General features: G+C 34.2%; 4 protein-coding genes across 7 annotated transcripts in view; 3 read left to right on the top strand and 1 right to left on the bottom strand.

Moving 5' to 3' along the window:
• The window catches only part of LOC105168955 (nicotianamine synthase), a 1289-nt gene extending 857 nt beyond the window's left edge, over window positions 1-432 (bottom strand). Inside the window, exon 1 of the mRNA XM_011089186.2 lies at window positions 1-432. This exon is cut by the window's left edge and continues 857 nt beyond it. Coding sequence (XP_011087488.1) covers window positions 1-311 — 311 coding nt within the window. The 5' untranslated portion in view covers window positions 312-432.
• On the top strand, window positions 5313-9603 carry LOC105168956. Of its 3 annotated transcripts, XM_011089188.2 has the most exons (8): window positions 5313-5480; window positions 5625-5701; window positions 6517-7173; window positions 7638-8307; window positions 8405-8505; window positions 8664-8753; window positions 8831-8958; window positions 9150-9603. In XM_011089188.2, the coding sequence occupies exons 3-8, from the start codon at window positions 6562-6564 to the stop codon at window positions 9292-9294; spliced, it is 1746 nt and encodes a 581-aa protein (XP_011087490.1). In that variant the 5' UTR covers window positions 5313-5480; window positions 5625-5701; window positions 6517-6561; the 3' UTR covers window positions 9295-9603. The 3 variants fall into 3 exon arrangements, with proteins under 3 accessions (XP_011087490.1, XP_020551871.1, XP_011087489.1); XM_020696212.1 differs by lacking the exon at window positions 5625-5701 and having other exon boundaries at window positions 6457-7173; XM_011089187.2 differs by lacking the exon at window positions 5625-5701.
• LOC105168957 (RNA polymerase II-associated protein 3) lies at window positions 12096-18874 on the top strand. Of its 2 annotated transcripts, none has more exons than XM_011089189.2 (12): window positions 12096-12301; window positions 13200-13316; window positions 14089-14289; window positions 14392-14516; window positions 14611-14732; window positions 14819-14901; window positions 15447-15608; window positions 15860-15964; window positions 17064-17246; window positions 17506-17600; window positions 17685-17782; window positions 18426-18874. In XM_011089189.2, exons 1-12 carry the CDS (start codon window positions 12260-12262, stop codon window positions 18521-18523), a joined length of 1431 nt encoding a protein of 476 aa, XP_011087491.1. In that variant the 5' UTR covers window positions 12096-12259; the 3' UTR covers window positions 18524-18874. The 2 variants fall into 2 exon arrangements, with proteins under 2 accessions (XP_011087491.1, XP_011087492.1); XM_011089190.2 differs by having other exon boundaries at window positions 12097-12301; window positions 13218-13316.
• Window positions 25713-27286, top strand: part of LOC105168958 (homeobox protein knotted-1-like 1) — a 4053-nt gene continuing 2479 nt past the window's right edge. The window contains exons 1-3 of the mRNA XM_011089191.2: window positions 25713-26657; window positions 26848-26958; window positions 27081-27243. Coding sequence (XP_011087493.1) covers window positions 26403-26657; window positions 26848-26958; window positions 27081-27243 — 529 coding nt within the window. The 5' untranslated portion in view covers window positions 25713-26402. The remainder of the gene's footprint in view (window positions 26658-26847; window positions 26959-27080; window positions 27244-27286) is intronic.

A 27286-nucleotide genomic window follows, 5' to 3' on the forward strand; every position in this document is an offset into this window, starting at 1 on the left:
TTGATGGAGGTAGAGTAGTAGGGAATGAGGCTGAGGTGGTCAAGAGGGGTGTCGAATGATCCTAGAATGGTGGAGTAGTGTTTCTCGAGGAGGCCTTCGGCTTGGCCGCAGAGTTTGATGAGTTTGGTGCGGATGTCCTGGATTTGGGCGCAAAGTTTGGTGACGTCGATAGGGTGGGGGGGAATGCACGTGCGGACGAGCTGTGAGAAGAGGGTGTCGACATCGGGGGATGGACTGAGGCTGTCCAGCTTCGAGATCTTCTCGTACAGCTCGCACACTTTTTGGACAAGGGGGTCTCTCAGGCAAACCATGTCGACACTATGAGGTTATTAGGTTTGTTCTGGTGGGAAAAGTGTGTAAGAGAGTGGTGAGAGCACAGCACACTCTCTCTTGATTTCTCTGCCTATGTGATGGTGGAGATCTGATGGTGATCTTGGGCTCCAAGAGAGGGTATTTAATGGCAATTGTGGGGCCCTATATATCATGGTGGGGGTGGGGGTGGGGGTGGAATAGTTGCACTGGTCATGTGGGGTTTGCTGTTGTCTATGGTTGATGAATTGATTTTGCTATCGTCGTTGGATAGGCTATTGAATTTCTACTTTTAATTAAGAGAATTTTCCTTGCTAATTTGGGTGGAAAGAATTGTATTCAATTATATTTGAAAAGTGAAACTTAATTCAAGGTTTTTTTTTTTTAAATTTTAAGTTTATATTATATCTCGCTTCCTACATATATAATACTTATATATAAAATTTACGTCATTCATGTATTTATAATGATATTTTTTTTTTCACATACAAAGTATATATCTGAACTAAAATAATTACATTCAGACTGAACAATTCTTGAATTATCATATAACTTAAAGAATTGAATCGTATTATATTTTACTCCATGCTTGGAAATTTTATTTTTAATTTTACATTTTTGAAATTCTTGATCAATGCAAAATTCAAATGCTAATGAAGTTAAATGAGAGTTTGAAGTTAGAGGGCACTAATGATTTTCAACTCTCCAGGGTAAAATTCATTAATTAATAGGACCACAACTGTGATTATTATTATTATTATTTTTTTTTGGAAGGTGGGATCGAACTCACTCTCCAAATTTGCAAACATATATACATTCAAGAAATATATATATATATGTATGTATATATATATATAGGGTTATGAGATCAAAAACCACTAAGGTTCACCCCTACATATATTTAATTAGATGTTTAGGACAGCAACAGAGACTTGCAATATTATCCATATATCGACAAGAACACATTGTTTGATAAATATCCACAGCAATAGATTTGTTGGGTTCTCGACAGGACAAATTAATTGCGTTCTTCCTCGTCTTAGAACAATATTCTTTTTCACCTATGGATTGACGAATTTCATTAAGTATGTATGGTTTCGTCTGTTTTTATTCTCTTCCTCTTTTTAAAATAGTCAAAATCCTCGTAAATATTTGTTTATATCTTAGCAAAATTACACGATCTGATATATTACAACTTATTTTTGTTTATTTTGCACTATATATAATATTGATTTAGGTCAAGATTGCTGAGAGTCTGAGACCTTCAAGAGTAGTTAAATCCTAGACAAGTACTAGAATTTGAGAAAACGAGAAAATGTTAGACTTATTAAGACTTTTCGATACTTACGTTAGTTTAGATACAAGATCGAGATAAAACAGAACGTATATTTTCTAAAGAAAAGATATATATACCTTGACCCCAGGTGGTTTGAAATATTTAGATCCAAATTCCTATATTTGTTCAAATTCTCAGTACCTTTCAAATGTCAAGAAATCAATAATTGCAGTGTCGGCAAGTCGTTGGGTGGGTTGAATTGTGTTCGATCCAACCTGAGAAGAAGTACATGGATAAGTTCCGTTTGGAAAGTCTGATCATCCTATAGGGAGTATTTTTATCTTGTAAATGATTGTTCTTATTTTACCTATCCATCAAATCTAAAATATAAAATCAAATATACTAAACATTTCCAAAAATACTTTCGTTATTTATTTTTCAAAAATAATAAAAAGAACATGGAAACACCTAAAAGATAGAATCAAACAGAGCCTATATTTTGAATGGATAGATGAAATACAAGTCATTTGTTTGATATTTTCATGGGCTTACTTAAATAAATAGAGCATGATATATAATATGTCAACTTTTAATATTATTATTAGTATATTGTTAACTGATTTAAGTGCAACATTTCTTGTACGATTCAGCGTTTTGGCCTTTTCCTTCCCTTTTATGACGAGGAAATAACGGTTTTATCTCTTCTGAAAATAATATGTTTTATGTAGTCATAATTGACAGTGAAGGCATGCATTGCAAGATGATAGACATCAACTATGTCTTTTCAAACTTAAGGCTGCGTAATTCTTTAAATTTATAAAATAAAACAACTATCGAAGAATAGTTATGCAGCTGAGACATCAAAAGATCGTTTGTCTTAATGTATGCTCCACCAGTCACGACCCATCATCATGTAATAATCTGGTCTCATCATTTTCTTTTAAAATTTGTTTACCTTTATTTGGTCGGAAAGTTTTCACGAGGAGAAGGAAATATTAAGAAAACAACATGGAAAACTAAAAAAAGAAATAATAATAATAAGACAATGTACCAAACATAGCGTCGAGGTTCCTAGCTAGACAGTCAGAATACACGATATCGTTACAAGAAATATGACTTTTTATTGTGACTGATTATGATAATTAAAAAAGAAAAAAGAAAACACAACGGATAATAATAATTATAACTTCAATAACGACCATATATATATTGTTAGTTAATATTTGAGCGAGTGGGGCCAAAACACTAACTTTAGTAATAAAATGTTGAATATTTTATATATAATTAAAAAATGTGTCGGTTTCATTTAACTGGGATAAAAATTTAAATTTTTTACATTTTTTGCTCGATGTTGATGGAATATGGATAGTATGCCAAAGTTTTTAAATTGTATTCATCTGTGATGTTGGAAATACTGCAGCCTTAGATTATAGGCAAGTCTAATTAATTAATTAGTCGATTAAGATTATGGTCCCTATTTAAAATAGAATTATCCCTTGCTTTACAAGTTACACAATATACCACTATATATAGATAATTTAATTAATATTTAATTTTTGGTGGAATTAATTATTTAATAGAGAATTTTAACAAGTACCTAAGTATCAACAAGTGGCATGAAGCATGCAAGAAGAATCTAGTCCCATTTGTTCTCTTTGCATCCATTTTCACACAGCCATAAATAGATATAGAGAAAATAATAAAAAAAAAAGTTGGTCAAAATCATAATTAACATTTCTTTTAATGTTAGAATGATTAAGATTCTTTAAATTCTTATGCTTTCACACTCTTATAAATGATGTCAATTCAAATATAATCAATGAAGCTATCGCCCGGGTGGTGTATGATTCAGGCTTCATAATAAAAAATCATAAATTTAAGTCTGGTCGTGAGTATGAATATGTAGTTTTGTTATTTATTTACTTTCTTAAATTGAACGTATTCGTTGATTTGAAATTATCGATATATTGAATTAGTTTTTAAATTCGAATGCAGTGAATAATATAATTAATCGAATTTAAATAAATAAATAAAATAATGTCAAACTATAGAAATCATAGCCGACCTTGCTATATATATGCTGGAAAATAATTTAATTATTCATTAATATATTATATATAGCATGTGGAATCATGGGATTCACACTTGTTTGGTGAATAAATAAGATTAATTATTATTTAATGTAAATAATTGGACATGTAATCCAAGTCTTGATCAATTTCGTTTTCAGCTTTCTTAACGAAATGTATTTATATGTATGTACAAAGTGTCGTTGTTCGTTGCTTCTTAGCTTGTCTTGTGGGATAACCCATCGATGGGCTTCGATTACGTATAGTTCCACATTTCTTTCCCCTATTAATCTTACATTTGATTGACAACATTAATTATTTTATATTATTACTTGCACTCCTGAAATTAATGTCTTATCATATGTCTCATCATTTCTGAGTTTTAGTCAGAGATGAAATTTGGGACATGTTTTTCACTTTGGGTTAATATAACTTTACTCTTTTATAAAAGAATTCAATGGGCAAGAAAAAAATGGATATACTAAAAATAAGAGGAGTGGAAGTAAGAAAGAATGTATATGAAATAATTGGGTGTTTAGTTAGGGGGAAGAGATGGAGGTGAAGTAAAATTCGATGTATATAAAATCTTTTCAGGGTCCATTTTCGTTTCCGTCTGAAATTAGGTGGAAAAGTGGAAGTATAAGTCCAAAAGGATAAAAAACTACAGTTTTTCTTTTTATTTACTCTATTACGCATATATATAAATAAATGAACGGTATTCATTGATGAATATTTTTATTAATAAAAGATATTCTTATTCTTATTTGATAATTTTTTTTATTGATAAGGTTTTTAAATTAAAATTATATTAATATAATATTATTTATTTATCTTCTGATATAAAATGAAGAGAATGATTATGTAATAAAATTACAAAAATTAGTATTTTCTTCTCAATTTGTAGTTCTCGTACCAAACAAGGAAAAGTATTTAAGAGTTACTCCCTTCAAATCATACCAAACAAAAACTATTATTTACTTTTCTTTTCCTCTCACTCGAACTAAACCAACTCTAAATAAATATATGTCCACGCATGAGAAGTGATAAGAAAAGAACGAATAGTAAAATATTGGTATGAAAATGTAAATCATAGAAATATGTTACAGCTGTTGGATTATATGTTTGATAAATAAAAGGTTCTTCATTCTTGTGGTAAAGTAGGGATACATTTATATTAGTTCATTGAATTGGATATTACATGTTATCCGGCCCAGGCCCAGTATTTGGCTTCACTCCAAAACTGGTGCCCAATGTGGACTGATGGTTGATAAATTATCGCAAAGCCGCAAGTCTTGTGGTGACTGGTGAGTAGTCCTAGTTGGCCCACCTGATAGGATAAGAGCCAAATTTACATTTTTGTCCCTAAAAACTGAGAGGAGATATATTACTGCGGCTCATCTGCTTAAGGGCAAATATAGGAACTTTATCTAAACCATTCAAGTGTCAAATTCTTCTGCGATTATATTATGTTTACATGGCCTGTTGAGCCACCATTGAGGCCCAATTTTACTTGGGTTATAGATCAGGTAGGACCATAGATTTGGGCATGTTTCATTGGTGTGCCTGCTATTGGGTCAGCTTGACACTTTGGGTTGGCCCTGCCCAATATACAATATATGTATGTATATTTACATGTCTGTGCAAATGTGCTTTTGTGTATGCTTACACTGGGTTAGTGTATAAATTCGTCTGGTGGACGACCAGGCGTCCGCGCTTTCCTCACTTGTACCCTTCTCCATCTGCAATCGATTCTCTCGTCTCCTTGGGTTTTCTTCTTAGTGCCTGCGGTCGGAGTTGTTTTGAGGAGTTATCTGGACGCCCAACAGGTAAATTCTTCTACTTCGGTTGGTACTTTATGATTTCTGTTGTTTCTTGTATTTTTGCTGACACCCAGAAGTTGAATTGCTAAATATATGCTAATATCTTGTGTATTAGACTAATGTTCTGATTTCTTTGGTTTTTTTGATTAGGGGCTTTGCAATCCCCATGCTTTGCGCATAAAGAGATAACCTGTAGCATTGAGTTGAAACTGAAAGAGACCTAGTTGGTGGGTGAATTGCGTGTTGCCTGTGCATATGTTCAGTGTGTTTGTGTGTGCTGTGTGTGGGTGCAGTTGAAGTACTGGACTTGTGTTGATAGCAGGAAGAGAAAGTAGTTTGAGATTGAAATCTAAGTTAGAAGTTGAAGCTATCATATATTTTGAGCTACATATGGATTTGGTATCCGGGTGTCAGAAACTTGAATTATGACATTGAATATGTATGTGATTCTTGTGTGTGAATACGTCAGTCGAGTTCAGTTCATATGTGTGTGAATTTACTTCAGGTTTGGGTTTCATAGCTCACCTGTGTATGGATATCTTGGGCACTTCATATCGTAATGGTTCAGCCTGTGTGACTGGTATCCCTGTGCCCTTTTGGCCTGGTTTCGTCCTGTTTCACCTTTCCTTGGGTGTATATACAGCCTCCTTTTGTATGGTCATGTCAGGCTTGTCTCAACTTTCTGTCTCACTTAACCAGTTGATAGGTTTATGCTTCTTCCTCTTGCTTATTTTCTCCTTGCCACAATTTGATTGGTGTCCCTTTTCTTTTCTGCTGTTATATTTAGAATGATTTCTGGCAGTCAATTATCTTATGAGGGTGACTTAGTACTTCGTTTGATTTTGTTCATGTGATCACAGTTGGACTTTTGGCATAAGCAAGTAATGTGGTTCATTTGTGGGAATATACATATTCTACGGGAGAGTTTTACCTTCATTCTGATATACTCGTTAAAGAATCTGACTTGTGTTTCATTTGTTAGGATTTGATTGATTAGAGGAAGAAGTTGATATTGGTTTGTAAAAAATTGGAATATTTTCAGGGAACTGAAGCGGCACAAGCTTTTGGTGATTTCGTTTCCATCTACATGGATAACTATAGTGGTCCTGGGCTTAGTACTATGTCGAAACCTATGAGGAAGAGGCGGAGTAATTTGAACCGTCGTCCTCCAAATGAATCTCAGTCTCCTCAAGAGTATCGTGATTCTATTTCACTGTCATCAACACCATCAGACCATGTTAGCGATGCACCAAGTGAAGGCAATGTTGTTCATGAAGCTATGAATTGGACAAAGGGACTGACATCCAATCAATGCATTTCTAGGGCATCATACACTAACCTTGCTGATGCTGAAACAGTGCATAACAGCTATGATATGGACAGAGTATTTGAGGAATCCAATAGCCTTAACAGGTCTATTGAAGATAACACCGCAGCAGCTAGCTGCAAGATTTTGACAATGAGTGACAATAAAATGAGCGAAATGTTAATTGGCAGCGTCCCATCTGGGCAACCGGGGATGACATCTGATGGAATTGGAACTGGAAGCAAATTCAATAAGGTTAAACTCAAGGTTGGAGGTGTAACACATACAATTCACACGAGATCCAGTTCTGATGGTTCTTCTGTAGCTGGAACTTCTGCCACTAAATCTACTCCTTCAGATACCATTTATCCTCCCCATAAACTGGGCCATCAGGTATTTTCTCCCTTGATTGAGTATTGACTTTCAAGTGCTGATGGCTCTGAAGCTCAGTGGTATAGAAGTTACTGAAACATTTATGCATTTGTTAGCTCGAACACAATTTGATATGAAAGGCCATTTTTCTAAATAAACTGCATCCAACATGCATGCATTCCAAGTATCCCGCTATGTGATACTGGCTGCCAAGTGTTATCAGATTAAAACACTCATAGGTTCTGTGTGCAATGTGAGTATAAAAGTTCCTATTCCTTGGGCATTAACTGCTACAGGCTTTGAATTCTGCTTAGCCTTTCTTTCGCTAGTAAATCTGTACTTTATTTGCAATACAAACTTACAGCTTTTCTTTTCCTCATATCAACTTAAAGTTGCTATCCTCTCAGCTTTAGAAATGCCCCGTGTAATTGACCAAAGTAGCCGGGTAGTTTGATTATTTTAATTGTCACGTTTGTTATGAGCAGGAAAATTTTGATCCCCATTATTTTATGGGTGAAAAAGGTGGCCTTCGCGGTGTCCCATGGAAAGATTTTTCCAAAATTGGTTTCAGCTTTCGTAAGGTGGATACTTTGAGAGTGGATGCACCAGAGGAATCTGTCAAGCCAGCTCTGAAGCTTGGGCGGTCTTCTAAAAGCAAGTCGATAATTAAAAAATATTCATCTGATGAAGTATATGACGTAGAAGATGATGAAGATGATGATGAGATTCGATACCTTCAAAAGCTCAAAACTTCCAGAATTGCGTCCTATGATAATACTGAATATGAAGATGACACCAGAGGCAAGAAATTGCGCAAGATCTCCAGGGTAATGGATAGAAATATTGATGGGCATGCTTTGGGCATTGGAGACTATGATTCTTCAAGATCAGGCAAGGAAAATAAGAAATCCAGATCAGTGAGAGCATCTGAAGATACTGACTATATGGAAGAGGAAGAATCGGTATCTGATGGTGAGATCGAACAGAAGAACAAGAAACAGAAAAAAGAGCCAATTGATGTATCCGAATACTCCAAGAAGGAAAGTTTAATCACTACCCGCCGGAGGGCTATTCTGACCGGTAGAGACATCTCACCAGGTTTAGGTGCTAGTTTAATCCAATTTCCAGATGGATTACCACCTGCCCCACCAAGAAGTGAGCATTGCCCATTGTTGCACTGCTTTGTATGGCATTTATTTTCTATTATCTTTTAGTTAATTGCCCGCATAAAAATTTTCGTTTTTATTGGCAGAGCCAAAAGAGCAACTATCTGAAGTGGAGCAGCAATTGAAAAGAGCTGAGGCTGCTCAGAGGCGTAGGATACAAAACGAGAAAGCTGCTCGTGAGTCTGAGGTTTGTCTTTTTCTTATGCTGAATATATCATGCTGGGACGTATTATTTTATAGCACTGTGTATCTAAACTTTGCCTTTAGTTTATCCGGGTAGATTATTGTCATTGTAGATGATTAAATGACAATAGAGTTCCTCATTAATATTCATGGAATGTACAGGCCGAGGCAATTAGAAAAATATTGGGTCAAGATTCCAGCAGGAAAAGGAGAGAAGAGAAGATTAAAAAACGCCAGGAGGAGTTAGCACAGGTGAAATCTTATTTATTGACAGCATTTTCATATCTGAAGTTTTTGATCGTTTACATTAGCCATGCATTATGATGCAGGAGAGGACTGCAAATGCTGCTACAGTTGCATCCAACGTTGTGCGATGGGTCATGGGACCTTCAGGGACAGTTGTAACATTTCCAGACGAGATTGGACTCCCAAGTATATTTGAACCAAAGCTGTGCAGGTAACGAGTCCAAATAGGTTCAAGCAACATAATCAAAACGGAACAATAAAAACCCAGATAAAGCACCCTATTAAGTGAATATAAACCTCCTGTCTCCTTTGTTGCAAAATTTATGCATTCTTATCAAAATGGCAATCAAAATATTGTGTTTGTCCCTTTTTCTTTACTCTGACTTTATCTTGGATTACTAGTTATCCACCTCCACGAGAGAAATGTGCCGGTCCTTCATGTACAAATACATACAAGTACAGAGATTCAAAGTCGAAGCTCCCTCTTTGCAGCCTCCAGTGTTACAAGGCAATAAATGCGAAGGCCCAACTTCTGCCCGCTTGGTAAATTGCTCACTCAGCATCCAATTTCCATGACCATGTGTATCCATAGATGCCATAGTTACAATCCAAATACACCGTGTGTATTGTCATACTTATATGCCTATAGAAACCTCATAACGAGGTTTGTTCATGTTGTGATGTTCTGAATCGTGTCGACTATGTACAAAGATCTTCTGTAGCTTGAATTGCCTTGTCAGGTTGGCCTCAAACGGCATAATTCTAAGTTATATGTGTACAATGTCCAAATTGTAACAGCTTAAAGGAAATCTATATTCCTCTTAGCGGTTGTAATATTATTTCTCTTCAAAATTCATTTTATTAAGTGACGAGGAAATGGTTTTGAGTTTTAGCATTGGCGATATAATCTCTACTATATTAATGGACAATGATTTATTACAAAATCATGGAATTAAGTTCTAATGAATTCTGAAATACGAATCATGGGCGTAATTAAACTATGATTTCTCCTATTTACATTCATCGATCATACTTGAATGAATCGAGCGTGTTGCATGCATTCTTTTTTTCAAGAATGTCACGCTCTTCATCTTTTTTCTACATGAGTATGATCGAATCCAGCGTGTTGCATGCATTCTTTTTTTCAAGAATGTCACGCTCTTCATCTTTTTTCTACATGCGAACTATTTTTCGATATTCACAGAATCTGAATTAATTTAAACTTCAAATAGTAATTCAATATTCTGAATAATTAATTACTCATGCAATTTTCGCAAAGTAAAAGAATTCTTGGAAATATGGATGTTTATATCTTGAACCCAAAAGATCCACTATAAATAGACCTTTAGCCATGCATTTGTATCTCATCCAAACCTCTACATTCTCTCAACGCTTGTTCAGCTCCAGCAATCAACTTCTCATTTCTCAAGGTATGCTTTCCAAATTACTATTACATTTCAAACACCTTTTTGTCTTGTACATTCCCATCTAATTTTCCAAATACCAAAACAAATAGCAGATTCTTTTTTTCTCAAAATATTTTTTTCTTACTTGAGAAAAATGATTTAGATTCAAAATTTTATTTTTAAATATATTTTGACATCTTATAAGATCTTTTAAATAAGTTTAATGTGTTGTCGCATACACAATTTCTTCTAAATACATACATATTAATATATAATAATTTGTTATTTTAATCTATTTAAATTATTAATGCAATTATGTATTTCCGGACCAAGAAAATTCCAGATGCAGATCTTCGTTAAGACCTTGACCGGAAAAACCATAACTCTGGATGTGGAGAGTACGGACACTGTAGAAAATGTGAAGTCCAAAATTCAAGAAAAAGAAGGGGTTCCTCCGGACCAACAACGACTGATATTCGCCGGCAAGCAGCTGGAAGACGAACGCACTTTGTCCGACTACAACATACAGAAAGAAAGCACCCTCCACCTCGTCCTCCGCCTACGCGGCGGAGCCGCCGCCATAGCCACCTAGTTCTTCTTCCTGTTCCGTAACTACTACTAGTAATTAATTGTATATAGGGAAGATGGTGTTTTATATGTGAAAAAAGCTTAGAAGTTGTGATGATGACATATGTTTTTCATCATTTTTAGTTGGATGTTATATTAATTTGATTAGTCTATATACTAATTAGTTGCCCAATATAATTAGATGTCTTTTCTTTTATGGAGAAAAAGAAATATTTAATAATTTATTATTACTCTTAATTAATAGTCTAAAGATGAAAACATTCATAATCTAATTTTCTTTTTTCAAGTGAAGGTGATTGACTATTATTTTTTTGAGTAAATCGATTGCAATTATCAATATCAAATATCTATATATAATAATTATCGATATCAAATAACTATATAAGGGATAATGACACTTTTCTCTTGTGAAATTTGGTGTAATTACACGTAAACCTCATGTGGTTTATAAAATTACATCTAACATATTTTGTCTAGCAAATAAGTCCCTATATTGGTCGAAATTCACCGAATTTTATTATATTAATAAAAAATTTAAAAAATTATATATTTATCCTTAATTAACTATCACTGATTTATGCCATGTCAAATATTTTTTTTTATGATCAGATTACCCTCACACATCTTCAAGTATTAATGCATATAAGAGATATATCTTCATTGTTACAAGAGTAATTTAAAAAAATATTTGACCTGCAATAAGTTAATAATAAGTCAATTAATAGTAAATATCAATTTTCATTTAATTTTTTGTTAATATCAACAAATTTAGTGAATTTTTGACTAATGAATGGATTTATTTATAAATGGAAGTAAATCGTAGGGGTGTTTGATGTAATTTTTCAAATCACGTTGGAGCCTATGTGTAATTTACACTAAATCTTACGAGAGGAGAGTCGAATTATGCCTATATATGATCAACAACTTGTATTAAATGAGAATAATACCTACTATTAAAATAAAATAATATTTTATATATTGGTAAAATTCAAACTCATGACCTTATCGTCGCAGCACTTCAATCGTCACATCTTTTTGAAAAAATTCGTCCACATTTTCTATAGTTTGTGTCTACTGCACTAAATGCGCCCAAATCTATGTGTGTAGGCAAATATGTCATGTCTTATTTCCTTTCTTAAAAATTGCGTTTCATTGTGTATCTTTTGGCCCTATTCTCACTTCTATTGCTACATTTTGAATTTACAAGTAATGTATATGTTCAAATACTCGATCCAAAAATATATATTCGGATTTTAAAAAAATTCGACAAGAAACTCGAACCCAATTGAATCGGGTTGGGACCTGAACTATCCTACCCGACACACTCACCCCTATTTATGTCCATGGATTCCTGCAAGCAATTATGTAGCCCGCCCCATACCCGTCCACAGAGATCCGAGTCAAAGTAGAACTTGAGGAGAAGTCTAGAGAGTGAAGGAAAGAGAACGCCACCAAAACCACTGCAAAATCTCTCCCTAGTTTCCGTAACTATAGCTTGCGAACTGCGAACCGGAGACAATGGCTAGAGTCCCCTCCAAGCACTCTCGCGATCAAGCTCAGGTGCGAATTTTCGCTAGGTCGTCGTTGTTCTTTCTTTGTTGTGTTATTGCGTCAGTGCTTATCATTTGAACTTGAATTAGAATTTTCTTCCCTTGATTTTGTAGGGTGAGAGTTTGCTCGTTGACAAGACGAGAATTTTTTTACAAATTTAAGTTGGGGAGAAAAAAAATTTCACAAAGAAAAGATTCATGTTATACTTTTCCCCGTAAAAATCTTTATACTTCTGAGTTAGTGTGTTCTTTTAGTTCTTCTTTATTTAACATGTGAGCATTCTGTTTCCTGGTTTTCAGATGTAGGAGCTGTAAATGTTTTTCTTTCTTTTTTTTTTTTTAAATTGTAATATGCATGCTTAAATTAGTAGATTATTTTGTTGTGTTAAGCTTTGTGGAAAGCAAATTGATTGGAAGGATTTTTAATTTAGAAATTGTTGTACTGATGAAGAAAGGGTATAAAAGGTGAATGTAGAGAATGCATAAATAATGCTGAAGCATATCTACACTATTTTGTAAGTAGAAGGACCATAAAAATAACTAACTTTGGGTCAAAAATGTGTGTTTAATAAACTATTCTCTATATCGTTAATTTTACCACAAAGTAACCATCTCTTCAATAACTGTGTTTTATCAATTATGTTTTTACTCATGCACATTTAAAGTTAAAATATTGTAATAGTTTTCATAAGCTATTTATTTTATCTTCTTTCCGCTAGTTTAATTAAACAAAGATAATAAAAAATGTAGAATATGCACATGCATCGAGTGTGCTCCAACCAATAAGCCCCTTGCTTCAGCGTTAAGATGTTTTATCAGTTCATATATTGACTTGTTGAATGATATTTTAAGTGGCTAGGAAGTAGTTTACTCTTTGTTTTATTGTTCTTGTTCTTTATTCTTAACAGGATTGTTTGACTGGGCAGGACTTTGAGGGGCTTTTGAACAACTTACAGGATTGGGAATTATCATTCAAGGACAAAGATAAGAAACTAAGATCAGATGGTGTCAGCGAGGGCAAACTGGTAAGTGGGTTCGACCCAACATTTCCTTCCCCAATCAAGATTCTGCATTGGTAGTGGAACTGTTGTAAATATCCTTCTTAGATCATCTGCTTGGAAAGTCATTTGTATATAGAGTTGTATCTTCCATTTCATGTCAATTAATACTCATAGCTTTTCATAAGAAGATTAGGTACATTTCTATTTATCCTCTACTTTCTTTTAGATTGAACTCTAATCTAGAACTAGATAATTATCATTGAAGGTCAGAGCTCCGGATGTGCTACATTGTGAAAGATTTAGTTGGCTAGGGAAACTTATCATTTACCCATGATTTTATTGGTTGGTGGCCTCTTTAATCAGTGGAAATTAGTTGTTTGAAAATATGTCTCTGTGGTCTTTCTTACATCTTACTGCTATGATGTGGAAAAGGCTATTACAGTTCAAGATCGATGAGATTAAAGTGAAGGTCACATAGATATTGTACAGGATTATTATAAACTTTATTCTGGTTGAATTCTACTGGAAGCTCCTTTCTCATACTTCACTTGTTTGTGGCGAGTCCACAGGCATTCCTAGAAAATGTTTGGATTCAAGATCAATCTCACACCAGTTCTTTCATTTAGCTCTGTTACTAATCAACTAGTCTGAAATTATTTACACAAACCTGTATTCGTGGTTCTTGAATATACAGTTAAAAAATTGTATCCTAATGTCACATTGTCATTCTCCGTACTTGAAGCTTATATATGCTTTGTAAACATTGTTTATGCTCTCTCTCTTGTTTTGTGGAAAGGATCTTTTGGGTCAGGCAAGTAGAAGTACTGCTAGTGCTAGAGTTAATGGAAAACAGACAATGGAGAAAAGTCCCTCTTCTGACAATACAAGTGCGGTCAGACAATATGATTATTTAACAGAATATGAGGCACTAAGTCGATTATCAGGTGGAATCCAATCTCAAGAGAGCTTTGTTGATGCGAATTCTGAGAAAGAGTTGGTAAGCCTTGGCCTTCAGTGAAGTTCATTCTCATGGTTAAAAGTAGCATTACTTTTGTGAGTTCTTGTTTATTTGAACCTTCTTTTCTATTTTGCTTTATAGGGTAATGAGTTTTTTAAGCAGAAGAAATTCGTTGATGCAATAGACTGCTATTCACGAAGCATTGCCTTATCACCCACTGCAGTAGCTTATGCAAACAGGGCAATGGCATATATCAAACTTAAAAGGTAGTTTTAGTATATGTTGATTGAAATTTGTTAGCTCTATAAAAGAAATGGTAGTTCCACCCCTTATTTGCATTATATTTCTATCTGGTGACAGATTCCAGGAGGCTGAAAATGATTGTACGGAAGCCTTGAATTTAGACGACCGGTACATAAAAGCATATTCTCGCCGATCAACCGCAAGAAAAGAACTTGGGAAACTCAAAGAATCTATTGATGGTAAAATCTTCATTTGTTGAAATTGGAAGAACTTTTCAGTCTAATTCCCCCAATATGTTGACTGAACTTTTTGTAGTCAAATGCAGATGCTGAATTTGCTTTGAGATTGGAGCCACAGAACCAAGAGATCAAGAAGCAGTATGCGGAGCTAAAATCTTTGCTTCAGAAGGTACTCATTTTACTTTTGCCAGCCTTAACTTCTTTTAGCCTAATTCTTTTACATAAGACATAGTGAAATGTTGGCTATGTGATCTGAGCATGCTTTCGAGGCTAGGATGAAATACAGATATCTTTGGGTGAATTAGCTTATTCTTTTACATAAGACATAGGACATAGTTACATGCCAGCTTTAAGTTCATTGATACTTAATCCGTTGATGATACCAGCATATGGATTAGCTCTGAAAAAATTTATGGACTCCGACTCGCTCAAGCTGGAACTTGTTCTTTTCAACCATGAGTGCTCTCAAATCGAAAGGCATATATTACTTGGTTTATTTTTCATGAATCCTTCACTTCTCAAAGCTCTTTTTCTACTGCATCAGACAACAGAACGAATACCTTAACTGATTTTAACCAAGTTCTTTAAATATGGGGGTTTGGTCCGTTGGTAAATTACTTTAGTTCATGCAAGCCACTTCTGAACAATTTCTCTTGATGCTGTTCTATTCCCCAGTTATTGACTATTTACTTTTTGTTGCCTCTTCAACTTTAGGAGATTCTGAAGAAGGCATCTGGAGGATTGGCAGGTTCTGTGAGGGGAGCACAACCAGGGAAACCGGAGGTGGACAAGAACAAAAATGTGCAGAAGCTCCAAGCTGTCTCAACAAGTTCTCCTGAGGGGAGAGTGGCTGAGATTTTGGAAGAGCATCCTGAGGTCTGAAGCCTGAACTATAATTATAGTCATTTCCTTTTGATATCTCTGTAATATCTTATGGAGAGTGATATTTTGAATGAAACATAGTAATCCGAGATAGTGATGTTGTTAGGTTCCTGTAGTCTTCTTGAGGATTGAACTTAACATGGGTCTATCTGGTTCGAATATTCTGGTCTTCTATTGCATAGCTTTTCTGGATGCTGGGGACTTATGATTTTTATTCTGTTCAACCTCTGGAAATTGTTTGGCAGGGTAATAATATTAGAGATGTTGCTGCAGAAACATCCATGGAAGTGGAAACAAACAATATCAGAAGTACTGGATTCAAACCTGATACTGGCTCAGGGACTGCAAAGGTTTGATGATGGGATCTTGCTTTGATTACAAACTTTTACTGTATCTGTTTTGCTTGAGTTTAGATGTTTTTATTCTAAGGATTGCAACTTAATTTATTAATATATCATGCATTATTGTAGTTTCTGAATTGGGATAAATCTAAAGCATAATAATCAAAGAGGATTCTCTAAATGTAGCAACGAGAAGATAGAGTTTTTTTCTTTATAATAACTCTAAGAGTAGCTTCAATACAAATTTCATTTTATAGTTTCTCTTTTATAACAAGGATGACAGAAAGTGTGGATGTGAGTGGAAGAATATGGTGACAGTGGAAGGGTTGGGGTAGCGGTTCCAAAAGGATGTATAAGTTGTAAAAGGACAATCTGAAAACTTTGCAAAATTTTTCAGTGGCCTGTCGCTCACAGGTACTTCAGACAATTAACTTGGACTAACTTGCTAATAAAAAGGCAAGGGGGTTTGCTGGGATTTCTTGTCACCATGATTTCCCTTGGATAGCCAAGTTCCAGGTAATATGATGAAACATCTTTTTTCAGTTGCAATTAGCTACCATATACATTCTGCTTAGTGGAACTCTTAGTAAGTCCTACGGGCTACTGTATTGACTTTGTTCCGAAGTTGATTCTTGAAAATGAATGTAAATGTGCAAAAACCAGTGAATATATTCAGAACGTAAAACTCCATTCAGGGTTCCGTGCAGTTTTATGGGTAAGTCCTTCATCTTAAACTAATACTTGAAGAAGGCCTGATTTTGTAAAACCTCTGGAAACTTGATATTGAAGTGAAAATGTCGAAGGCTGACTTGTATTACAACATAATCATAATAATTTTTTTTAAGAAAAATAAACATAAAAATAATTGTGCGCAAGCAGTTCTAATATTATTTTTCAGCAGAAACATACTAGGGTATTCGGAGTTCTACTGAGGTCCGTGGTTGATAAGCAAAACATTATCTTATTAGTAACTATTCATCTTAAACACAAGTTAGATTGTTTTAGGTAAATTTCTGTCATTTTGTGTAAGCTCTAAAATTTGCTCTGTGCTAAACTTCATGTTCCACCTCAAATTCTTGGTAATTTCATCCATTCTCAAACTCGGCAGAAGAAAACCAAAGATACCAAGCAGGAGTTGAGGGCGTCGGTGCAAGAGCTTGCTGCAAAAGCAGCTAGTCTTGCAAAGGCTGAAGCGGCAAAAAACATTGTTCCACCAAATTCAGCTTATCAATTTGAGGTTTCTTGGCGAGGATTTTCTGGTGACCGTGACTTGCAGGCTCGCTTATTGAAGGTCATTTGATCTGCATATTTTAATTATCATCTTGTTCAGTTGTAATAATCCACATACTACTATGGATTACGTTCCTTCCTTACTTTTGAGTGAAACGTTGGTTACTTCACAAATTGACAGTTGTATTGATTTAATTGCAGAATACAATGTATGTTTATTAGCTTACTCGGAACCAAATTCAGTTGTAATAAAAATAGAACTGCTGACTTACCATAAACTTTATTAGTCCTTAACTGAATCTGTCTTTTCTATTAATTAGGTGACTTCACCAACTGCATTACCTGGGATATTTAAAAATGCATTGTCAGCCTCAATACTCGTTGACGTCATTAGGTGCATCGCGACCTTTTTTACGTGAGTTTCTATTTTTTCAATGAAATGTGGTGGAACCTTCCCTTGATTGAATGACAAGATACATATGATTTGTTTCTTTGGCAGGGAGGACATGGCATTAGGTGTTGAATACTTACAGAATTTGGCCAAAATCCCTAGATTTGACATGATCATCATGTGTCTTTCGCCCTTGGATAAGGCTGGTATGTCTATACAGCAAACTGTAACATCGTAAATTGTCTCATCCATGCTTTAACTGATGCAAATTTGCTCGATCATGATCTTTCTCTTAAACAAAGTAACTATGAGATGCATATATGTATGTGCATACCTGCAGGGAGACTAATATTAAACTTGTGAAGCAACATATGATCTTAGTTTTTTAATCCTTATTTAATTGGTATTTTTTTTCCAGAAAATAATTAATTGCTGGGACCGTCTTTTAGTAATTCTACTGATTTAAGTTTTTAGTGAAATTTAGACCCACCATGTGATAGCTGCCTAGAAAAATATGTAATGGACTTGAAGAGCTTGTGAGTTCTTGGTTACCATAGCAATTTCTCAAAACTTACCCTTTACCTCCTGACCATAAATTGACTGGTTTGGCCACTCTCCAATGGATACTACATTTTCAAGGTTGCTGACTTGATTCACATGCTACAAGATGAGAGAGACCTCTCATGTCTCATTGTCATCTGTAATCTAAGCATAGGTTTCATGGCTATTTCATTGTACTAGTTGCAGAAATTGAATAGTGGATAATGCACAAGTACTTGATAGATTGCAAGTTAAATTTTTACAGTGTACTAGCAATGCATTTGAGAGTCTTGATTTACATTTGAACAGATCTTTCCAAGATATGGAATGAAGTTTTCAGCAAGGGGATGACAGATTACACTGATATCCTTGGTAATTTGCGTTTGAGATACGGCATAAAACAGTGACGAGCTTTTGCTTTTGGTCGCATCATTGCTGGAGAAGCCATTTTGGTCTACACAAGCACTGTTCTACTTCTATTTCTGGAGAAGGCATATGCTTGGAGGAAAAAGCTGCATATCTGGTAGATCAACAGGAATTCATTCTGGAGCGAGGGACTTGTTGAATTGAAATACACAGATGAGTTGCTTCCGATCTTTTGCAGGACTATCAAATAGTTTAATGTTCAACAAGAAAATATAATGTTATTAAGTTTATTACTTGAGAAACTTAAATGTAATTGTTTGAAAAGGGAAGTAGTTCTATTGCTCATTGTTTTTTAACTGAAGAAGGCTAATGGAGATTTGGTCTTGAAAGTAGCAAATCTTGACGACATAAGTGTAGCACAGCAGTTCATTTCTTGGATTTTTGCGACTCAAAGTTGGTGAGATGAACGCTCTGGATTGAAACCTATTTCTGGGGAATTTTACAAGGGTTTATGAAAATTATTATAAGAGATTAAGATTAATTTTCACGTAAATACTAGTAATTTTGGTACTCGTACCATAATTAAGAAATTTAAGTGTGCTTCCGTCTAATTGTTCTTATTTTTGATGGAGCAACATAAATTCATGTAGCATGTCTCTTCATTAGTTTCCTATTTTCACTTAAATGTACTATAATAGTCCCTCATCTTTTAAATAAATCTTACTATTTAACTGAACTTAATTAAAGTGAAAGGAATATTCCGCAAATGAGGGATAAAAAAAAACTCATAATTTCTGGATTATTAAAAAATATCATGTTATAACTAAAACAATATAAATATTAATAAAACAACTACCAATTATTCAAAAAGAAAGTCATATATTTTAAGTCTATGTATTAAAATGTAAAATACATAACAAAAAGAATTTGCATGAATCTCAATCAACATATTTATTCTTCATTATTATAACTAATTGATGTTTCTTTTTATCCAAGTATTTGATATCTTTTAGTAAATTAATGAATTTTTTCAATTTTATCTCCCATTAATGTAATATTCTATCTAATTCGATTGGATTTCGTTAAAACTTAACAGTTAGGGATCATAATAAGATCTCTTTAAAACTTAGTTGTCATAAACAAAACTAATTTCGTGATAAATAATTACTAATGACAAATTAATAGCCGATTAAAGTTATTGTTAGGTTCAAAAGACAACACTTTTCAGATATTATTGTTAACATTTGGTATATCATCTAAAAGACAACTTATTGTGGTATCATGTATATTATTTCATAAATATACGTTAGGTATATAAAATATTTTCTTGTTATTAAATACAAGTAGATAAAGTGAAATATATATATAAAAAAAACATATTAATTTTAAAGTAAAAAAAATCACTAGAAAAAAAACTACTATTGTCTAGACTTTTATGACTATAGATTAAAAATCGTGGTAAATAATTATTATTAATTATAATTGATGTAAAAATTCAGTTTATCCATTATGAATATTACTTTTTTCCATGGTTATTGGCCATGACAAATCACAGTAATAAAAACCATAATTAATAATTATTTAATGCGATAATTTATTATTAACTATAATAATTAATTAGAGTTAAATGTTGCATTTGTTGTATTGATAGGAGGACAGAAAAAGGAAGGAGAAAAGCTGTTGAAACAAGTGGGTTTTGATGAAAGTTAGGCATCAGTTGAGACATAAAATTGTGGTGATCGTCAAAATTTCCGAATTTGTGCATCCTTACAAGTAAGGAGTCTTTGATCCGTAAAATGCGGAGATTGTTTGCTCCTTTGCCACTATAGTGTTTACTTTAGGGTATGGACAAATAGCAAGTAATAATTGGTTCTTATATATAGTTTTAAAATAATAATATATATCAATTTTTACACTCACGCCAACAAATAATATCACCAACATCACAAATCTCTCATAAAATAGTAAAATTTGTTGTTAATTTATGAATTTAATAATAAAAATATTTTTTAATAATTAGCTCGACGTTGTTCTTCTTGTTGATTTTGCTAATGAAAATACTTGTTGGTAAAAATTTTGGAGGAACTTTTATCAAGTCGAGCTACGAAGTTTTACAATATTAAACTTCATTTTTAATTATAGAAAGGAAATGTTTTGTTTCTAACGTTAATTTTGAAATTACAAAAATTTAAAATTCTTATCCCTTGCTAAATTCGTTGATCTCATTTCTGATTTTTCTAGTTACCTTTTTTTATTCACAAATATCATTAATTCACATTTTAGTCTAAGCTACTTTCCTAATATGTTTTGTGATCACTTCTCGAGAATTCCAGGTCGAATCGGGTTTGGCCAAACTTGAATCAACAATCCAACTGTAACATACTTGTCATGGGATTCGTGTACAGTTTAGAACAAGTGACCAACCACATGACAATTGTATTACACTTGTTGTTTGATTGATTGAGTTCAATCAGACTTGACATGGGTAGAATAATTGAATAATTAGAATAACATACCGAAATATTACCCTTTATAAGTAACACTAAATTACTTTTATTGAGGTAAGTAGGGGGTGACAAAGCAATACATGAAAATAGAGGTCTTCTCCGAGTTATTTATTTTTTTATTAGTATAAAAAAATAAATAACTGGGTCTTCTCCTCTCAATTGCCTCTATGGCTATAAAAATTGACTTGGATATGATTCTCTAACTTGCTCAAATTTGACTACCTTCCATTGCAATCTCAACTTAAGACAAAATTCCTAGGTGATACAAGTTAGTTGTCATGGTACCTGACTTAGGTACAGCAGATCAATACTATTTTCCTTTTCAAGAAGTCCTAAAGTTTATGAGGTGTTTTCCTTGAATCATGCAATTTAGTTATAGCTTTTTCTTCAATTTCCAAAACTATATAAATTGGTTTTATCACTTGCTGCCTTTTCTTTTTTCCTATTTGAGTGAAGAGATCAAATATATATTAAATTATTACAATATGAATATTAATTTTCACAAACCCTCCTCAACTCTCTTATCACACTACACTTAAAGACAACATTATTAATTTTGTTAAGGACTTACTGGGGTAAACATGATATGACTATAAGTCTATCCACTACATCTCTAACATGTGGAAATAAGTGGTTGGTTTTTAGAACCATACATCTCGCAAAGATTTGAAAACTTAAGAACGGATAAGATGAGAGATAACTTTAACCTAAAAAGTTTTATTTTGAATTTCAAGTTCAAGGCGTACGTCTTAGGTTAAAAGTAGTTAGAAATCATTCCCGAAGGTGCAAGGAGCGCGTGTAATGCACCTTTATTAAATACTAACGAAAGAGGTGTTTTTTGTTGAATTTTACAAAATATAAAAAGATTTTTAACCTATTTAAAAAATATGAAAAATTTTAACTTTTTCAACAAATCGCATAGGATAAAATGCATTTTAGCCCAAATTAAAACCCATCATATGATATATCACATTGCAAAAGTGTGGACCTACAACAATTAATTATGAGTACATTAGCTTTTTCCAGAAAAGGAATGCTATATATGGAACAATTACGCACAGTACATGAATGGACACCATAAGTTTCAGTACTTTTATTGTCAATTCAATGGGATCATCTATTTATATAAAAAAAAGAGATGTTTTTCTGTCATAAACACCATAATATTGATTTTATTATTATATTAATATTACTCCTAAGTTGATTTTTTGTTTTTCTTTGTTACTTTCTTTCTCTCTTTCCCCCCTTTTTTAGACATATGATGTGATGATCTATATATATATATATATATATATTATTTATAATATATTTTAAAATATAAAATATTATTTATTATATGTAGATAAAAACGATGTGTCAAAATGGCTAACATCACATATTTATCCTTCGGCCGTGTTGTTTAAGACATTCATAGAAATATATATGAGCTTAATCTATGGTCGTTCTCATTTTAAACAGTTTCCATATTAATTAATTACCCTTCTCATAAGTTTTGTTAACTATAAGTGTCGAAGTCGATTGCTATAATAATATTTTTTTTAATTTAACACTCTCAAATTTAAAAAAAAAAAAGAATTCCAATTATTCACATGGGAAAATACTACAAAAAAATAGCTTGATGACAACGAAAAAGAATTAGCATCGAGATAATTAGCAAGTAAAATTCTTATTGTTAAATCACATTATTTAATATAAGAATTTAATTGCTAATTTAGTAACGAAAGCTTACTTGCTAATAAATTTTGCAATGAATTTTTTGTAATATATATTAAATAGTGTAGCTTAGCAAAAAAATTTACTTACTAATTAGCTCGACACTAACTTTCAAATTTTTTTCGTAGCTATTTGAGTTATTTTCTTGTAGTGAAATGTAATTGTACTGGTGTATATGCACCACTGTTTGGGGTTGGAACCTTTGTGGCGAGGCCCATCTGCAATAGTAATTTTTCAGTTGAACAAAAGTAATTTTTTGTTTTTGGGTTCCTCAAACCCTAAAATGACGTCATAAGGTTAAAAAGAATTACGAACCAAGGAGTCTGATATGTGTGCGAGTCAACAAGCGAGTAAATTTGTAAGTCACAAGAAAGCTGACTAGCGCAATCCCTCGAGGGGTGCAACGCCAACCGATTTTAATCTTTTGAGAAGGGTTTGAGTGAGCATACTTGTCGGGACCCAAAAGCTGGTGGACTATGCCTGAACGGGACAAATCCAGAGAAAACACTGATGGAGGCCCGCAGCGTCACTGACGTGCAAATCATTCGTCTAACTTGGGTGTAGGGGCGAAAGACTAATCAAACCGTCTAATAGTTGGTTTCCTCCAAAGTTTTCCTCAAGATAGCTGGAGGTCAAGTGCGTAGAGGCATCAAGGGCGCACAAGCCCTCGATCTATTCTCAAACTTTAAATAGGTAGGACAGTGCAACTGTTTTATTGAGTCGCGGTAGGAAATCGAGAGCTCCAAGTGGGTCGTTTTTTGTTAGTAGAACTGGCGACGCGGGATGAACACGAAACCAATTACGGTGCCCAACTGCATGCTAACCTAGATCCCACAAAAAGTGTTGGTCGATTAAGACAGCAGAGCGGTGGTCATGGAAGTCGAAATCCGCTAAGGAGTATATAACAGCTTACCTGCCGAATCAACTAGCCCTAAAAGTGAATGGCACTGAAGCGAGACCTATACCCAGCCATCAGGTTAAGAGCCAGGCCCTGATGAGTAGGAGGGCGCAGCGATGGCTCCAAAACCTTGGGCGCGAGCCTGGACTGAGCCGTCGTTGATGCAGAACTTGGTAGTAGTAGCAAATATTCAAATAAGAACTTTGAAGGCGAAGAGGGGGAAAGGTTCCTTGTGAACAACACTCGCTCATGGGTTAGTCGATCCTAAGGGTCGGAAAAACCCGACAGACAACCCATTTAGCACATGCTCCGAAAAAGAATCAAGTTAAAATTCTTGAATCGGGATGTAATGGTTGACGTCAATGTTAGGGAGTAAAGGGATGGCACTTTGAGAACACCTAAATATGAGAGATGCAATTTGATGATATTATATACTTAATTTTTAAGCAATATGAGATCTCTGGCCACTGAAGTTTCCAAATTTGGTCGGAATGAGTTGATTTGACATTTTTTAGGGTTTCAAAATTGGTTTTGCAGTCGACTAAGGAAAAAAAAAGAAAAAAACTACCAACTAGGATGATAATATGGAAAAAAATTATAATTTTAGTTATGTATGTTTTAAAGGGTGGTGAGTCAGGTGACTATGGTCCTGTAACTAAAGTCTTAGCAATTTTAGTTCTAAAATTTATTTAGTTTTGGCAATTTAAATCATTCTGATCAAAATTAATTTGAATTATACTAGAGCAAATAGGATTTTTGGGAATCGAGAATTAGGAATTTTATTCGATTTAACAAAAAAAATTGCATGTGGCAGCTTAGTCGCAACACTCTCTAGCCAATTTGGAGAAAACTTAACAGTGTTTTTCCGCTACTTCCTAAATATTGCATAATCGAAGCCAAAAGTTGAAGAAGAAATGGTTTAGGTAATAGAATTACAAATTCCAAAATCAGTTTTTATCATCGTTTTAATAAAAATGATTTTTTAAATGGACCCAAGAAATACACACCGACAAAACAATTTGTACATTCCCTCAATACCGACAACATAGACAAGTACTAAGAAATGAAATCTTACCGTACTTAGGAGTGGAAGATCAATGAATTTCGGGACTCCTACGAAGTAGCTTTCTTCTGCTTTAATATATAATCAATTCTGTTAGAAAATTTTGAGTAATTTTAGGCTGAAAACCTTTGGTGGAGAAAAGGATTTATAGGGTTCTTGATTTGGGGACCGACTTGAAATTGATGTGCAGTTTTCCTATATAATTGCATAAAATCCCAATTCCTAAATATCCTCAATTACTTTGTCGGAATTCTATTGCTTGGTCTAGGGTTGCCACCTTCAAACATATAGGACTAAAATTGTAATTCTATTTCCACATCATGATCCTAATCAGTAGGGAAAATCTTTTATTTTGCATAATTAGCCTTTAATAACCCTAGGAAATGTCAAACATGCTCATTCCGACCAAATTTGGTGACTCAAGTAGGCTGAGTCCTCAAATTGTGTAAAATTAAATACATAATGTCATTCAATTGTCACGTTCGTATTTGGATGTCCATAAAGTGCCACTCTAACTACATACATGACTAAAAATACAATTTAATCTTATAATCAGCATAAGCGGATTCATAATCTTGATCTTATTGTGCGAAATAACTGAGTTATATATTACCTTAAAAAAATCAGATTGAAGATGTTTTATTCATATCTAAGTGTTACCATTTTTAAGAAATGGAAGGAATATTCAAATCTTAATTGGAGGTCATTTAACCATAGGAACCATTGTTTACTTTTCGCTGTATCAAAGTCTGATCTGAAAATAAAACAGAAGTGGCGTGGGAGTATTGTGGTTGGACTTCCATGGCTTATGGGAGTGGTGTTGTTTCACTCTGCCTGTGACGAGACAACAGTAGTAGTGAGCAGTGTAAGAAAAGCAGTACGTACAGTCAAAAAGTACGGCAATATTTTCCCTGCAGCGTCTTTAACCAATCACCTCGCGAAAAGTGGCCGAATGTCATGTCACTCTCTCTCTACATCTATCCTTTTCTCTCTCTGTATCTATTTATCTGTGTGCACATATATACGAACGAACGTCTCCATCTCTTTGTGATACGGAGGTTTTAATGATTACACACACACACACACACCCCTCTCTTCTAATCCTAGTAAAAGTGCTCTAGTTTGTTACTGTTGGCAGAGTGGAGAGAACGTTCGTGCGCCTAATTCTCAGCCCCCTGTCCGCACAATATATCTCTTTTTATCTCTTCTAGTCTTTCCCAAAAACCCACCCTTTAATTTCCTTAACTCTCTACCACTCTGTGTTGTGTGTGTGTTTTTGTTACTGTCTACAGTCTTTCCTTCTCCGTGTTTATAACAGAAAGTTATGGGTCTGGTCTCTTTTTAACTTTTTTCTCAGCTTGGAAAGTCTAAGGTGTTAACTCTCTCTCTCTCTCTCTCTCTCTCTGTAAGAGTTCTTGAAATCTTTTGCCCTACTGTTCTTTTTCTTTTGTTATAGGGTCTAAAAATCATCCAAGTTTCCAGCATTAATCCTTTGTGTTGATGATCACCGTTTCCAAGTGAACAATGAGTACCTAAGAATCACTGTTTCGTATCATGATTTTGCTGGCCTCTCCCACATGGGATTTCGGTTTATCCACATACAGACACACACAAACACACATGGCTGTGTGTTTCATCGAGAATGACAATTGCTCTCTGAATTGCAAATTGATATAGGGGGTGGGGGTGGGGGGGCCTGTTCATATACCCTCTGCAAGAACTGTTAGGAGTTAGTAGTGATGGATGAGCTATACAGGTTTCAGTATTCCTCTATCTCATGCCCTGTTGACAGTAATTTTCTTGGAGATGGCAGCAGCAGTAGCGGTATTATTGCTGGCCTCAGCGATCACCACAATCTGGTCTTAACAGCGCCACGAGCTGCTGAAACTCATGAAGAAGCTACAGCGTTGGAGATGTCAGATATAATCAAAGCCCAGATTGCTAGTCACCCTCTTTATCCCACCTTACTTTCTGCCTACATTGAGTGCAGAAAGGTGTAAAACAACCCTGTTTCATTTCACTGTTCACATGATGATAACACTATGCAGAAACACAGTTCAATCACACACACACACAGCACACACTAGTTCTTGATATCACTATTCTTTTTTTCTTGATAGACAATGCCCACATGTGTGTGTTCTAGTGTGTGTAACCTTAAAACACTTTTTTGTTTGTTTGCAGGTGGGAGCACCACCAGAAATGGCTTCACTTCTTGAAGAAATCAGCAAAGAAACCCACCCCATGCCTACCTGCACTCACATTGGAATAGATCCTGAACTTGATGACTTTATGGTAATGATTTATAATGTAATTTTCCGACAGTCAACCTAAGATGTTCCTTTCTTGCTACTTTTTCTCTTTTCCGTACATACACGCATCTGTATACATACATATTGCTCATTCTTGTTTTGAAGAAATCATACTGTGAGGTTCTACACAAATACAAGGAGGAGCTCTCAAAGCCTTTTGATGAGGCCACAAGTTTCTTGAGCAGCATAGAGTCTCAGCTCAGTGATCTCTGCAAGGAAACCCTACCATCACCATCACCAACCTCTTATTCTTCTTATCATTCTGCTGGTACGTACATAAAAGCTTACTCTTCCCCTGTGCTTTCTAGATT

Source organism: Sesamum indicum, linkage group LG8 (genome assembly GCF_000512975.1).
Source record: "Sesamum indicum cultivar Zhongzhi No. 13 linkage group LG8, S_indicum_v1.0, whole genome shotgun sequence".
In the NCBI taxonomy this organism is placed as follows: Eukaryota; Viridiplantae; Streptophyta; class Magnoliopsida; order Lamiales; family Pedaliaceae; genus Sesamum; species Sesamum indicum.